Source organism: Podarcis filfolensis (assembly GCF_964270895.1).
Source record: "Podarcis filfolensis genome assembly, chromosome: 2".
NCBI lineage: Eukaryota > Metazoa > Chordata > Lepidosauria > Squamata > Lacertidae > Podarcis > Podarcis filfolensis.
Genome location: NC_139605.1, coordinates 63,211,691 through 63,227,364, shown reverse-complemented (window position 1 = coordinate 63,227,364; position 15,674 = coordinate 63,211,691). Strand labels below are relative to the sequence as shown.

Genomic DNA, 15,674 nt, shown 5'->3' with positions numbered 1-15,674 from the left:
GAAGTGTGTAGAGCAAAACAAGACACACCACCAGCAGCTCACAATTTGGGCAACCTTTTGCTTTTGTTTTTTAAAGCTCTTAAAACACTGTACTCCTGTACTCAAGTGCATATCTTCCATAATTTAAGGCAGTGTGCATATGTGAGAAAGAGAAGCAGAAAATGCAAGTATGGCTGTTCCCCAACTGTGGGCCTTATCCCCCTTCCCCCATCTCTGTTACATACAGCCAATTATCTGTTGATCCTAGCTCTGAGCTGGCATAGTAGAGCACTAAAGTTTAAAGTCCAAGTTTGTCCACTTGCAGAAAAGTCTCCGGTTTCTTTTACCAGTCCTCCTACTTTAACAAGTGAATGTATCATCCAAAGGTTAAACTGACAAAAAGTTTGTCCATCTGCTTTTAAAGACTTCCACTGTCTTTAAAAAGTTACATGAATTTCAGTGGGCCTTATCACTAAGTAAGTTTGTATGGGATTGCAATCTTAGGGTTATCTCTTAAAGAATTCAGCAGGTAAAAGAATGTAAGGGGGGGTCAATTATTTGCAAGGACCTGGTGGCTGCACCTCCTAGTAGCAGCACATATGAAGAGAGCAAAGCATTGGAAGATGGTCGGAAAGTATACCATGCAGGTTTTATTCATGTGGCAGGTAGCATTATCATCAGGGAGAAAGACATAGTGGGGAAAATAGGATAACTTTGTGAAGATCTGGTTCCTTTTTTTCTTATACATCAAACAGGGTAGGATGTGTCTCTCCTCTGATCATGCAGAGCTCATTCTGGAGAGACTCAGATGGTATGTGATATAGCCATGATTCCTAGCAAGTATGAGAGAAGTCAGAGGTTGAATTCATTGTACTCAGGCTGATGTTTTATTGTTTTGCTTTTTTATATAAAAAACCCTGTCCCTTAGTTTAATATTTTAAAAGGCTGTCCCATCAGAGCACTTGTCAGACGTATTAGGTGCAAAATATTCTATCCAATCAGAGTTTGATAGCAGATACTCCTTTTAAAAACATTCAGAAAGTGTTTAGAAAGTGGTGTTGGAGGATGAGTGTTCGGACCCCTGGGTGTGGGGTGCCTCAGGGTTCCATCCTCTCCCCATGCTCTAGTTATCTCCCACTTGGACTTCTGCAGTGCGCTCTACACCTTTGAGACGTTTGAAGGTGACACGGAAACTGCAACTAATCCAGAATGTGGCAGCTAGACTTTTGACTGGGAGTGGCTGCCGGGAGCACATAACACTGGTCTTGAAAGAACTACATTGGCTCCCAGTACGTTTCCAAGCACAATTCAAAGTGTTGGTGCTGACCTTTAAAGCCCTAAACGGCCTTGGCCCAGTATACCTGAAGGAGCATCTCTACCCCCATTGTTCAGCCCAGACACTGAGGTCCAGCATTGAGGGCCTTCTGGCGGGTCCATCACTGCGACGTGAGGTTACAGTGAACCAGGCAGAGGGCCTTCTCGGTGGTGGCGCCCACCCTGTGGAACGCCCTCCCACCAGATGTCAAGGAAATAAACAAACTATCTGATCTTTAGAAGACATCTGTTTAGGGAAGTTTTTAATGTTTGAAGTTTTATTCTGTTTAATATTTTTGTGGGAGCCGCCCAGAATAGCTGGGAAAACCCAGCCAGATGGGCAGGGTATAAATAATAATTTTTTATTCTTATTATTTATTTCCTTATTTTTACAAATTTTGGCTGTTCAACAATCCATGCGACTCACAGAAGATTAGAAAAGGAAAGCATTTTACGGCATAAGAGGTAAATTATTAGTCTAGTACAGGTTTCCTCAACCTCGGCCCTCCAGATGTTTTGAGACTACAGTTCCCATCATCCCTGACCACTGGTCCTGCTAGCTAGGGATCATAGGAGTTGTAGGCAAAAAACATCTGGAGGGCCAAGGTTGAGGAAGCCTGGTCTAGTATGAGTTCTACTTTGCTTCTTAGTATCCCTTACGTGAAGTGTGAGTCTCTAATTAAACTGCTATATAGGGCAAAAAGCTGTATATAGGGCAGTGGAGATGTGCAGAAACAAAGCTTATTTAACAGCAGAGATGATGATGATGATGATGATGATGATGATGATGATGGTTTTGATGATGACTCCTATGGTGCCATTTACCAATTTTCTGTGAGCCACATAAAAAACATTTTATTAAAGAAAAACCCCACTAAATCAGCTAAGGAGGGGAAGAGGTACCGGTAATATACATTTGCTTTCGTAGCTAGGGGTTATTTTTAAGTATTATGATGAACCAAAATGTAACAAAAGTTTTTGAGTCTCCAGAACTTTTTATCAAGCTGAATATTATAGCAAAGTGAAGTAGGCTAAAATATTGGTTCCATTAGCATGACAGCTCCTACTTTCTGGAACTCCCTGCTTATGATGCATACTTCTAGCTGTTGATTTGCCTGCACATAAGGCTGAATAATTAGACTTCAATTAGACTTACTTCCAACCTAAAGAGTGCTTAATTTTGGCTGGATAATCCCCACTAGTTTTCTTTTAAAAAAATGTCCAAAGGGACTAATGGCATACAGTGGTGAATTATATTAGAAGTTGTCTGATTAGTTGAAAGATAAACTGGATTTCTACATATCTTTTGCCAGTTTTTCTTCTAAATAAACTGCAACAATCTGTTTATCCATTTGTATCAACAAGGCATGCAATGCGCTAGAAATAATGAAGAAAATATAAAACAAAGCATATTGAATTCTGTATACTGTACCAGTCTGAGAGGGGGGGAATGTCACCAGTTTCTGAAGTACAGTAACAGAACCACAGATCGGAAAATATATCTGAAATACAGCCTTGAATGTTGAGGGAACTGGCACTGTCCTTTCAGCTTCACCTTCTGGCTTTCAGCAACTTTGCCATATGCCCATTCCGTTCATTGCAAAGAGCAACCCTAATACCATTTAAAACAGCTGCAGATGATTTGATAAGAGCTGCTACTTATCTGAAATGGCAAAGAGGCAGAAGCCACTGCTCGGAGCCAAGTCAGCAAAAGATAAGTTTAAAGTATCAACATATAATTTTCCAAGTAAGAACGTTTCCAGTGAAATGTTGTATAACCCCAGGGATGAAGGTAAAAAAAGAGAAGCAGTTGTCACAAATACCAAAGTGGGGGAAGAGCTTTTGAGTAAATTATAATAAAATATTGATGTGTACTATTGTGTTACTGATTAGATTTGGATTTATATATTTGTGAAAGTTTCTTCTGCAGCAATTCTGCCAAGAAAAGTGGATTTGACAGCACGTTATTTTCTCCTGGGCCAACTCAACAGCTGTATCTGCCTGCCTTTATATGGAATGTAATGAGGTTTAGAAATGGAGCAGGCCAGCTACTGGGTTTACCACACGTGCTGTAGCTAGGCCCTCTCAAGGAGACCTGGGCCACTTTCAGTTTTTGAGGCCCCTAGTCAGTGGTGGCTGGTGCCCATTGGACTTGGTGGGGCTGCTAGAGGGTCATGGAGGCATGACCAAGTTGTTCAAAGCAGCATTCATGGTAACATGGACATTCCGGCACTGATAAACTAATTAACACATGTGGTAGGGAAAAAAAACCATTATCTTGATTCAGGCTACAGGCATTAGAATTAATTTATTAAGAAATTGTAGTCCTGTTGTTTCACACTCCCTCTGAAATTCTTCTGTTCAAGAATGGCCCCTTTAAACTCAGAATATCCACAGACACTGAAATGCTCTCCTCCTCCCCCTCTCCCAAAGACCACCCTTTCTGATCTGTAATAATTTATTTTACTTCTATACGGGCCTGTTCGTTCCATAGAGAATGCAGAAAGGAATTGTTGACCGATATCATATTGGAAGATGAGCAGATGATTGAACCCTTGGCTGACATGGTATTTTGTAATAGTGTTGCCTAAGTAGATATTGGTCCAGTGTTTGTGTGCCTGCTCTGTGATTTATTGTTGCTGACAAGTGTTTTAGGTTAGGGTGCTATCTGCCTATCATCATTGATGTAGCCAGGATTTATGTTGGGGGGGGGGTTGAGACTTCGTGTTAGAACCTCAGTTAAGTTTTTTTATTGATTTACTTGACTTGGGGGGGGGCAGCCCTGCCCTGGCTATGCCTATGATTATCATGTTATGTGTGTCCTTGTTAGTTGTGCAAGCTACCTTTTTGCAAAAGGCCCGGTCAAAAATCGCTCCCACTTCTTACTCCCAGTTCTCTACCCACACTGCACATTTTGATACATTAAGATGTTCCCCTGCTGGATCCATGCTGCTGTGCTGTAACTGACTACTGAATTACTAGGAGTCCTGTCCTCTGGTGTTGCTGTGGGGGGTGGAAAGGGAGGGTAAAGGTCAGATTTGGTTGTATGTGGCTCTCCATTGACTTCATTCAGACAATTTAAATTATGTTGCCTCTTTTGCATGTGTGACATTTCATTCTTGAACACCAGTCACAAGTAAGCATAAGAGTCCAGCTAACTTCCATTTATTCCCTACCATGCCCCAAGTCCCACATTATTTCTCCCTTTGCACTGGGGAAATGACAGTGTGATTTCTCTCTCCCCCCTCACCCTGCCCAAATTGGTGTAGCATTGTCTTCCAGCAGCTCAAGGAGTTTTGCAAGCAATTCTATCTCATCCAAGTAATCAGTCAAAAACAGTATCATGCAGTTCATTATAATGCAGTTCATGTATTGTTTCTGATAGCTCTGGACTTCTGTGATTACACATTGCAGTACATAGAAATGAAGTGTGAGATGGATGGGAGAGAATATTATAATTCAGCAGTAGAATTATTTCAGTGATAGCCATGAAATATAGCCTGTCAGTTGGGATAACATATAATGAGCTAGGATATTTTGAATCACAGGTGTAAGTTGGTTTTTAAGAGGCAGGCTCTATCGAGGATATTTTAAGTAGGAAAAAGAGATCAGGTATATTTGTGGCTTGTTTCAGTTATGATCCTTAGATCAAAATATAAAAACCATGTGCTATTCCAGGGAATGGAGCAATAAAAAAAATTGATCCATCAAACGAAATCATTTTCTTCAAGATTTTATTTAATGTCTGGACATGGGAAGGCAAACTTCTTCAGAAATACAATTCTCTCTGGTCTTGGGTCCAAGATGTTTATTAAGACCGGAGCATCAGCACCTTGCTTGGCTTCTTAATCTTTGGGTGCCATGAAGTCATGTCCAGTTTTTTCTCTAATGAGTGTAGTCGTGCTGTGGTCTCTGTCAGCATGTCCATTAGCAGCTCAAGCTGCAGCTTCAAGTAATTGTTCTCTTCCAGTAGGGCTTTGTTTGCTTTCTTCAGGGCCTTGTTAGGTGATTCCTTATCATGATGAGAGGAGGAGGAATATAACTGTAGTAAGGGCATCTGCGGAGGGACACCATCACCCTGCCAGGCACCCCCCTGGAAGACAAACTTGGCTTTGTTCAGCTGAGTACTTGGAGGGCCATAATCCATCCCTAGTTCAGCTTGCCGGGTTTTGTAGTCCAACAGATAGTAAGTGGACAAAGAGGTTGTTTGGCGAAGTGTTGGCCGCCTGGGTAGAAATCTTTGAGAAAAATGGTCAGCCCAGTAATCACGCACATCCTGAAGAATTTGAGAAATGGTTTCCATGATGAGGAGAGCTAGGGATGGAGGATGTCAATAAAAGTCCTACAGAAGAAAGTTCTGGAACAGAAAGCCAACATGTGCAGCATTACAGAGGAGCAGAGAAATTATATGGCATTGCTAAAATGAAAACAACAACAACCAACAAGAAGCAGAAAATAAATATCTACACTATGACATTGAGGGGATGAATGACAGGGAGATAAATTGTCAGGGTAACTATTGCAAAACAGTGCAATCCTAAGGTGATAGTGAGGAGCTTCTGTGGTGGAGAACCTGCCACTTCCTAAGCCCTTCTGGTTGATGCACAACAGGGCAGAAGGGGTGTGTGTGTGTGTGTTTTATTTCTTATTTGCCATTGGGCCTTTTAAATAAATAAAATGTTGCCCCTCCTAGCAGAAGGGGATATAATTACACCCAGGGTGGATTTGATTTAAATCAAATTGATTTAAATCACAATTTAAATCACTAGTCAGTAAGGCTTGATTTAAATCACTAGTCAGTAAGACTTGATTTAAATCTTTTTTTTTTACAGGAAGACTTATTCTTGCTGGTATGATCTTAATTTTTACAACAGCTGGTTTCATTTTTGGAATAGTAAATTTTCAGAGTAGTTTTTATTTGTTTATCTGAATAATTTATATATTGTCTTTCTGATATACAACCTCCCAAGGGATGCATTATTGATAATGATTAATATAATCCTAAAAAAAAAAAAAAAGACAGATTGACCCATAAGTCAACCTTAACCTATTTAAAAGTCTGGGCACATTTTAAAAAGTCTTCAGCCAAAAATTTAATACTTCCTTTGGGAAGCAAGTTCTAAATGTGGAGCACCACAATGAAAGAGGACCTACCCCAAGTCATATCATGTCTCGTCTAGCATCAGGGAGTAGAGAGACCCACAGAAATCCCTTCATTGAGGATCATACCTAGTCATAAGCATGTGGAAAGAGACAGATCCCCAAGTTAGCAATTGCTTGTGAAAGACATATTTTCCTTGTGGTGGCCCCCATTTCATTTTGGACAAACTGAGTAAACACAACAACACTATTTGGTATTCGGGTTGTGTAGAGTTTATGCTCCAGCACCTGAGGAAATACAGTGGGATTACATTTTATTCAACTAGTGCCTGCCACCAATATTACCGGGAGTGGGTGGGCATAAGTATATCTCATAGTTACTTTGGTTTCATACCAGTTTAGCATACATGGCTTCCTCCTAATAATTCTGGGAATTGTAGTTTAGTAAGGATGCTGAGAAATATCTGTTTAGAGGACCCTCCAGCTCCTTCCCTTACAGAACTATCAGGGGGAAGAGAATGACTATTATCCAGTGTATTGCAATGGGGAAATGGGGAACCTGTGGCCTTCCAGGTGTTGTTGGATTCCAGCCCGTATCAGCTCCAGCCAGAATGCCCAATGGTCAGGGATAATGGAAACTGTAGTCCAGAAACACAATAGGGATAATGGACGTTGTACTCCAAGTATTTCTGTGTGACTCACAGTGTCTATACAGTGCTGGTTTTGTTTGGATTTTTTTTTTGCTTGTTTTTCTCATTGAATAAACTGTTTTACTTGTTTTTACTTATGTACCTGCTTTGGGACCTTATGATGAGAGGCAGGTATAGAAGTATTATAAATAAGATTCCTCATCCCTGCCATTGACCTATCTCCTCTCCAGTATCAGTGGATGATATTATTAATGAGCACAGATAGCAGTCATATAATAACCCAGCTTCACACGGGCTGGCAGTGCCATTGTAACATCACCAACACCTTCCCATTCCCTCCCCCCCCCCCCGCTGCCTTTTCTCTTCCTTGCCTAAGTCCTATTCCACGTAAATAACAGCAAGGGATTGATGTAAAATAGAACATTGACTTGAGGGATTGCCGTTGCTCAAATCACTAGCACCTCCATGCAACAACTCGATAGAATTTGGAACATGGATCCTAGTAGCAGCATGAGAAGACCATTTACCCCATTGGATATTTTTTTTAAAAAGTTAAATGAGTCTGACCTGGATAATTTCCTCAATTAAGAAAGTCATACAAATGCATTTTCCCCTTAACTTACCTCCCCCTAGCCCTAAGAAAGCCAACTGCCTCTAGGGCCAAGACTTTAGTGAGCTTGACACAAATGTCAACGTATGACTCATTAACCTTATGCTAGTAAAATAGCATGTCATTTCATGGCAATAGGACCAGTGAGCTACTCTGGTGGATGTGAAGAAATCCCGTCTTCCCACTGTACAGTATTCTGTGGAACTCAGTGCAGCCATAGGAGCTGCTGAAGTTAGCACACGTACGCACCAGTGGAATAAAATTAAGGGAAATATTAAAGAAATGCCGGGTTGAAGTCAACTATCTTCTATTCACTTAGGTTAGCCAATGTTTCAATGGGTCTACTCTGAGTAGGGCTAACATTGGCTACAGCCTGCAGTTTGGATCTCAGTTTAATAAGGATGCATTGTTTTATCTGAGGCATTTCTCCTAATTTAACCCGTCACAACCTTGCCACACCTATTAAAAGGCTTTCTAACAAACATATGGAGGCAGGTCACCCACCAGCCATTAAAAAAACATTTTCTTCCGTTTCTCAAAATACTCTGCTCACCAGACAGTACTTTGTTGCAGTCACTTAATTTTTTGCTTCTGTTGAAACCTCAGAAATGAACAAGTTGGGCATGGGAAATAATCTGTTTGTTGCTTTTCAGTAACACATGCAAAAATTGTGCCTGACATCATGTTGATTGCCTCATGTCATCATGTGGTTTGCAGTGTCTCACAATTACTTTTCTTACTTTGGCCAATCATATTTTTGTAGGTAGTAGACACCCTGATGTGCGTATCTGTGCTTCACTGCTGTCAGCAGTCAGCTCAGTGTTTAGCTTGAACTGATTAAAACAAGCAGGTGAGTTAACTATTTACATATATGGCACCTGTACTGGGCAAAGTACTCAGAATTAATTAATAAATCAATATATTGGACATTTGTACAATAACCTGTTCATTACTGGTGACAGTATAGATTTAATATTCAAAGACTTCCTAACCTTCTTGATGATTGTGGCTAGTAGCTAACTACCCAACATTGGAAGACGGCTATCAACCAGAATTTAGAGACATGGTGGGGTCGACTATGAAAAGTAGCCCAAATGGAGAAACTGACAAAACAACTTGGAGCACTATAGAATATAAAAGGCAAGGAGGACTTTGGAACAGTTTGGCATACGTTTATTCAACATGCTAGAAAAGAGAGGGTTGCTGTATTGCCACTTGTCACCATCAACAAATGGTTCATGTTGGAATAACCTGTTTGGAAGACATGCAAGATACCCTTGATCTGAACAGAGATCAAAATGAATGGCTGAAGTATTTACAAACTTACCTGTTACTTAGCTAACTGGGGAAAAAATAACATTATTGGATTGTCTGGAGGGAGGGGGTTTCCTGTTAGATGTATTTTTGAAAATGCAAAATTAAGTATTTAATTTTTAAAAATGCAGGCTGCTGGTTCATATTTGTCACAAGGATGTATTGTGCAAATGTAGCAATTAATATGTTCTTTGAGTATATTTCCTGCATATATTTTTATCTTTCTGTATATTCCCTAAGATACTTAGTTGGAAAGCTTAAAGCGTGTTATAAGGTCCCAACTCTCTGATGTTACATTCATTTTGAAAACCAACTTCATACAATATAGTAGCTTTCATGCAACTACCGTATTTCAAGGTGTAGGGAATTCAAAGGTCATTATTAGGAAATGTATGGAGTAAGTCAGAGAACAATCTGTAGGATTCCAGCATGTTTGAATCTAATTAGCGCATGAAGAGGTTAAACAATAGAGAAAGCTGTTCTATCAGGCTAAGCCCATGTCATCATTTCCTTGAGATGAAATGGGTCACGTAACCTTTGTTATCTCTCTATGTGGATTTCAGTATGCAGGGAGCTCTGAGCTGGTCACTCCAGCTACCCACATGGCTTTAAGGATCTTCTTTGGTGTTAGACCAGAATGGAGTAGAGTAGACCCATTGAAATTAATTAACATTATTAAATCAGGCCCATTAATTTAAGAAGTATACTCTGAGTAAAACTCATCTATGGTATCATGCCACTTTGAGCAGTCATGTCTTCCCCCAAAGAATCCTGGAAACTGTAGTTTGCTAAGGAGTTATTAGGAGACTCCCTATGTGCTTCTCAGTACTACAGTTCTTAGATCTCCCTGGGGGGAGAGATCGTTAAATCACTTTGGGAACTGTAGCTCTTTGAGAAAATTAGTAAAGGTAAAGGTACCCCTGCCCGTACGGGCCAGTCGTGTCCGACTCTAGGGTTGTGCGCCCATCTCACTTAAGAGGCTGGGGGCCAGCGCTGTCCGGAGACACTTCCGGGTCACGTGGCCAGCGTGACGAAGCTGCTCCGGCGAGCCAGCACCAGCGCAGCACACGGAAACGCCGTTTACCTTCCCGCTAGAAAGCAGTACCTATTTATCTACTTGCACTTTAGGGTGCTTTCAAACTGCTAGGTGGGCAGGAGCTGGGACCGCAGACAGGAGCTCACCCCGCCGCGGGGATTCGAACCGCCGACCATGCGATCGGCAAGCCCTAGAAAATTGGGGATCCCCTAATAACTCTCAGCACCCTTAACAAACTACACTTCCCAGGATTCTTTGGAGGAAGTAATGACTGATTAAAGTGGCATGGCAATAAGTGTACTTATAATGTATAGTGGAGATTGGGCCTCAGTTGAATACCAATCTCAGTATTTTGTGGGAACTTTAGTTTTGCATAATCAAAGTGGACTGAAGTCACCCTAGCATTTTAAAAAATCCATACTTTTCAGTTTGGAAAGAAATGGGGAAAGTGTGGATGAACAAATTATTAATGGGAAGATGTGTAAACACCCCACAAGCAAATCAGAATGAAAGCTCATTATCATATAAGTTCCCCATAAACAAATCAGAACAAAATGCACACCAAAGACCAGACATTGTCTAAGCATTGTGAAAGCTTTGTGCAACCAAATCAGGATGAATGCTGGATAAACAGGTTGTCTGAAGGAGCCCTAGGATCCCCTTCCTTACACGCAAGCACTGTTTGGAGAAAACTGGTCACGGCAAAGCAGCTTTTGGACAAAACCATAGCTGGGGAAAATATTCAGCACCCACCTCCTGATTGACACTTCTCTGCTTTAGATCACGTACAACCCAAACTATATATTTATTTGGGAATGCTTAGAAATCTTACGCAAAAGTCAAATCGCTGTCAGAGCTAGTTAGAGCCTAAATCTTTTGGTCACAGACCAAAGTGGGTCAGAAGAGAATTGGAGTGCAAACCTGTGCACACTCACCTGGGAGGAAGTCCCATTAAATTTAGTCAGATATGCTTCAAGTAAACTGCACATTGGATTGGGCTGTTAACTGTGAGAGGATTTAGATCCCTCTAGAAACAAAATGGAGTTGGGCCGTTTACTACACAATTGCACACTGCTTTAGCTCTGTCTTAAGACAAACTTAATATAAATGTCCAGTTAAAAGATTGCCTCTGAATTTGTTTCTTGGACTGAAAAGAACAAGAAACCTTTTCTCTTTCTCTTTTTTTTTTAACATCATAGGTTTCCATCCTTAACTCTTGTCTCTAGCCTTCCCATTTCTCCTCTTCTTTCCCTCACTGATCTGGATGTGCTTTTTCTGATCAAAGTGAGTATTATTTAGACCAGTCTGACCTACTTCTGCCCTGCAGCTGGCTCCCTTTTGTTATGGATGCAGCTACTATGGCAACCTGTGTAACACATCTGCATCACAAAGAGTAGCTTCAAGTAGACTCATTTCCATTGCTACTTTGGGGTTTCACCGCAGGCTTTTTTCACACACTTGTGGCAGGCTATTTGTTCACATGCTGGGAAATACATTGATGCTCAGTATGAGATGCACTGCATCCAAGATACTGACCTGTATTCTTTTGAAATTACAGCTCTAGGATTCAGGATATTTCATTAGGCCTTCAACACTCTTGATAGTAGAGTGTAAATTGCTACTGTCTGTAAACTGGATGCTTACTAAATGTTAATTTGTGAATATATTACCTGCTTTGTGCTTATAAAAGTTTAGTGACTCTGGAGGCAAACACACACATTTCGCCGATTAAAGCTGAAACTTAAAAACAATAGGCTGTATCCAGGTAAATCATACTAAAAGTAGATCCATTAAAATCAATTGACTCCATAACTCCATTGATTTGAGTGGCTCTATTCTGAGTATGGCTTAGATGGATACAATCCCATAGGGACTATTGTTTTAAGGGGGGGAAACCAAAAGTTTCATGATATACATTTTTGTTAAAATTGTTTTGTTTACATAATATTTAATGTTTAATGCCAAAAGGACTGCTAAAGTAAGAGATGATTCACATGACTCCTATATGCTGGGGCTGTTCACCAATTATCTCTTATTTATTAAATGGATTTTTATTATTTATTAAATAATAAATAATTTTATTATTTATTAAGTTTATTAAATGGATTTTTAATATATACGTTAGTATAAGAAAACAATAGGAAGGAAAAAGTGTCTAAAATGAAGGAATGTATATACATATGAATTGTGCATACACAAACTTATTTTTTAAAGTTACAGATAGGTAGCCGTGTTGGTCTGCCATAGTCAAAACAAAACAAAAAAATTCCTTCCGGTAGCACCTTAAAGACCAACTAAGTTAGTTCTTGGTATGAGCTTTCGTGTGCATGCACACTTCTTCAGATACACTGAAACAGAAGTTGCCAGATTATTTTTTTAAAAAATATGATACCTGGCATTTTTCTACCGAGAAGGTCTTCAACACATTAGAATAACAGAATTGTAGGGTCCACAAGACAGGGACAATTAGAAGGGGCCACTAGGGTCATCCCCTGCAATACAGGAATCTTTTTGCTCAATGTGGAACCCAGGACCCTGAGATCAACAGTCTCATGATCTACCAAAGAAGCTATCCCTTCAGGATTAGTTGAGATGCAGGGAGCTTCAGTCTAGGATATCTGTACAGCCTGTAGAATGGCAAGTCCTTCAGGTATGTAAAATGACTTAAGTTTTGCTTGTTTTCAGCCACACCTAATAATCAAGCAGGGATGAATCTGTGCTTAAAGTTTTGGTTGATTAATTAAAGGCTGCAGATTTAATCCGCACATTAGTATACCAGCGGCAAGTATTCGCATGAGAGGGATAGGGTTTGAATGTCTGTTTTTTGTTTGTTTGTTTGCATTTTCAAAAACAGAAACAGAGAGCATACTTAACCCCCCTCCACCTCCCCCATCCCACTTACAACTTCGTACCAAATACAGCATATATACATATATCATATGGCTTCCCTTCCACCCTTTTCCTGGTTCCTTTGCTTTTCTACTACTCCGCATAATCCACATCTTTTTAATCATCCAATTTGTTATCTATTAAAAACTCTTTATCTATTTCAACTCTGCTAGATTTACTCAAGACCTGCTAAGCTATGTATTTGTTTATAAATTATTCAATAAACATTATCCATTCAAAGCTTTGGTTGATTAATTAAAGCCTGCAGATTTAATCCGAACAAACATACATTAGTACCAGTGGCAAGTATTAGCATGAGAGGTATAGGGTTTGAATGTCTGTTGATGGGTCATGTGAGTATTCTCAAGCTGTGCCCGCCCCCAAAAATCTTGGCTATGCCCATGGTTGGTTGCACAACGTTTAGCTAAACATTACACAATAAACTTTCAGATTTATTCAAGGTTTTGCAAAACAAGTTCTAGGTAACTCCTTGTTTTGACTACACCACATATTCCTAATGCCTTTAATCTTTGCGTCTGTGTTTCGATCTAATAGTGACCACCATGAGAAGTGGCAAAGGTCTCATATATCTTGCACACATACTGAGCACACTGAATCAGTATTCCTGCTGCTACCCACCTTATCCTTATCACAGTATTCTGGAAACACTGCTAAAATATCCCCCACTCCCGAAGAAAAAATTGTAGTAACTACTTTGCCATTGCAGGACTATTGAAATGGTGGAATAATATTGGTTATTATAGATAAGGCACAGTATTTATTTAGGTAAAGGAACCCCTGACTGTTAAGTCCAGTCGCAGACGACTCTGGGGTTGTGGCACTCATCTCACTTTACAGGCCGAGGGAGCCGGCGTTTGTCCACAGCTTACGGGTCATGTGGCCAGCATGACTAAGCCGCTTCTGGCGAACCAGAGCAGCGCACGGAAATGCCATTTATCTGCCTGCCAGAGCGGTACCTATTTATCTACTTGCACTTTGACGTGCTTTCAAACTGCTAAGTTGGCAGGAGCAGGGACTGAGCAACGGGGAGCTCACCCTGTCGCAGGGATTCGAACCACCAACCTTCTGATCGGCAAGCCCTAGGCTCTGTGGTTTAGACCACAGCGCCACCCATGTCCATTTATTTATTTAATAAGCCCCACATTAAATAGATTTGTATAACAAACCATAAATTGTTTTAGCCTCAGGCTTATTAAAAGTGCTTTAAAAATGCTGTGATTTAAATTATTATCCACTTTCTGTCAGCAGCTGCTTTTGGTTTTCCAACCCAAATTCCATAATCCAAGACCTCCTACCCAGTCCAAGTCTAGAACTTGACCGGCTTCAGAAGGCTCCTGCTTTTGTTGACTTACAATCAGAGACATTATGTTTTTGCCCCTAACAAAGCTTCCAATGAAAATTCCAACAGGAAGCTGGGTGATGTGCGTAGTCTGTGTTTTAGTTTTGACACAAACAGGATACAGTACTTTAGTTAAGAAAATCTGATTTGTCTGAAGCGCATAAAAAAACCAATGTGGGTGCTAAACAAGAAGAGCAGGTAAGACACTGTTTCTTAAACTAGCTCCTCAAGTGATGTATCAGCTTATCGTGCCAAATCTGGATACACCCAAATTACAAAACAAGAAAGTTCAATTGTGCCAATAATACTTGGTTCAAGGACTGGTTCAATGTACAGTGTTCAAAGACAGTGCCTTTGTGAACAGTGCCATCTGGCGTGAAGGTGGGGTATTCAGGTATCCCAAAGAGAGCTCTCCTTGGTTTGCCCACTTGAAATGGATTGTTTGACTTACTGGTATCTTTCCTTCAAAAATGAGCAGATACCAAACAGAAAAATTGTAAAGCTATACTAGTAACTTTCCTTGGAGCCATATCTATATGTATGCTTAAAGATTAACCAGTTTATTATGGAATAAGGTTTCTTGGGCTAGAGTCCAGTTCACCAGAAGCATCATTCTTAGTAATCCATGAAACCTATGCATTAATACTGTTAGATGCTTGTTCATTTATGAAAATAAAATATAAAAAACAAATAATTAAAAGACAGGTGATGGATAAAACTGCCCCAAAGGTACACAATAATTTTGTATGTGTGCTTTTCGTACACCATTATATGGATTTATTTATGTAAGATTTATACTCCGCTTGATTGTGTGTGTGTGTGTGTGTGTGTGTGGGAACCCTCAAAACAGTTCTCAAAAGATAAAACAGTAAAATCAAGAAAAAATTGACACATCTCCTTTAATACTAATGCAATTAAAATTACCTCAACTTTTTATGCATCTGGGTAGGCTTGTCTAAACAAGAATGTTTTTAGCAGGCACCAAAAAATAGTGCAGGGAAGGTGCCTGCTTGAGCTCAATAGGCAGGGAGTTCTAAAGTGCAGGCGCTGCCAAAGGTCAGAGTTCTTACAAATGCGGGTATTTTGTGGCACCTGTAGTAATGCCAGTTCCGTCCTATAGCGCATGAGCGAGGCCTTACATCAAGGCATAGGCAAACTTCGGCCCTCCAGGTTTTGCGACTACAATTCCCATCATTCCTAGCTAACAGGACCAGTGGTCAGGGATTATGGGAATTGTAGTCCCAAACATCTGGAGGGCCGGAGTTTGCCTATGCCTGCCTTACATGTTGCAGGCTGAACAGGTGTAGAAATACAGACCACTGCTGCCTCCCTCCCTCACAGTCTTTCCACTTCATTCAAAGAACACCTCCCTGTCACTGCCTACGGAAACGCTCGCTTCGGACCTCTCGGGACTACGCGCGA

At 40.4% G+C, this 15,674-nt stretch overlaps 1 protein-coding gene across 9 annotated transcripts; it reads right to left on the bottom strand.

The window, feature by feature from the left end:
- Positions 1–5,010: 5,010 nt before the first annotated feature.
- Positions 5,011–12,005, bottom strand: CBY3 (chibby family member 3). 9 transcript variants are annotated; one of them, XM_083592844.1, is made up of 3 exons: positions 8,207–8,421; positions 6,788–7,031; positions 5,011–5,650 (listed from the first exon to the last, which is right to left on the bottom strand). In XM_083592844.1, exon 3 carries the CDS (start codon positions 5,594–5,596, stop codon positions 5,105–5,107), a length of 492 nt encoding a protein of 163 aa, XP_083448970.1. In that variant the 5' UTR covers positions 5,597–5,650; positions 6,788–7,031; positions 8,207–8,421; the 3' UTR covers positions 5,011–5,104. The 9 variants fall into 9 exon arrangements, with proteins under 9 accessions (XP_083448970.1, XP_083448972.1, XP_083448976.1 ...); XM_083592846.1 differs by lacking the exon at positions 6,788–7,031 and adding an exon at positions 6,448–6,522 and having other exon boundaries at positions 8,207–8,223; XM_083592850.1 differs by lacking the exons at positions 6,788–7,031; positions 8,207–8,421 and adding an exon at positions 11,314–12,005.
- Between the last annotated feature and the right edge of the window lie 3,669 nt (positions 12,006–15,674).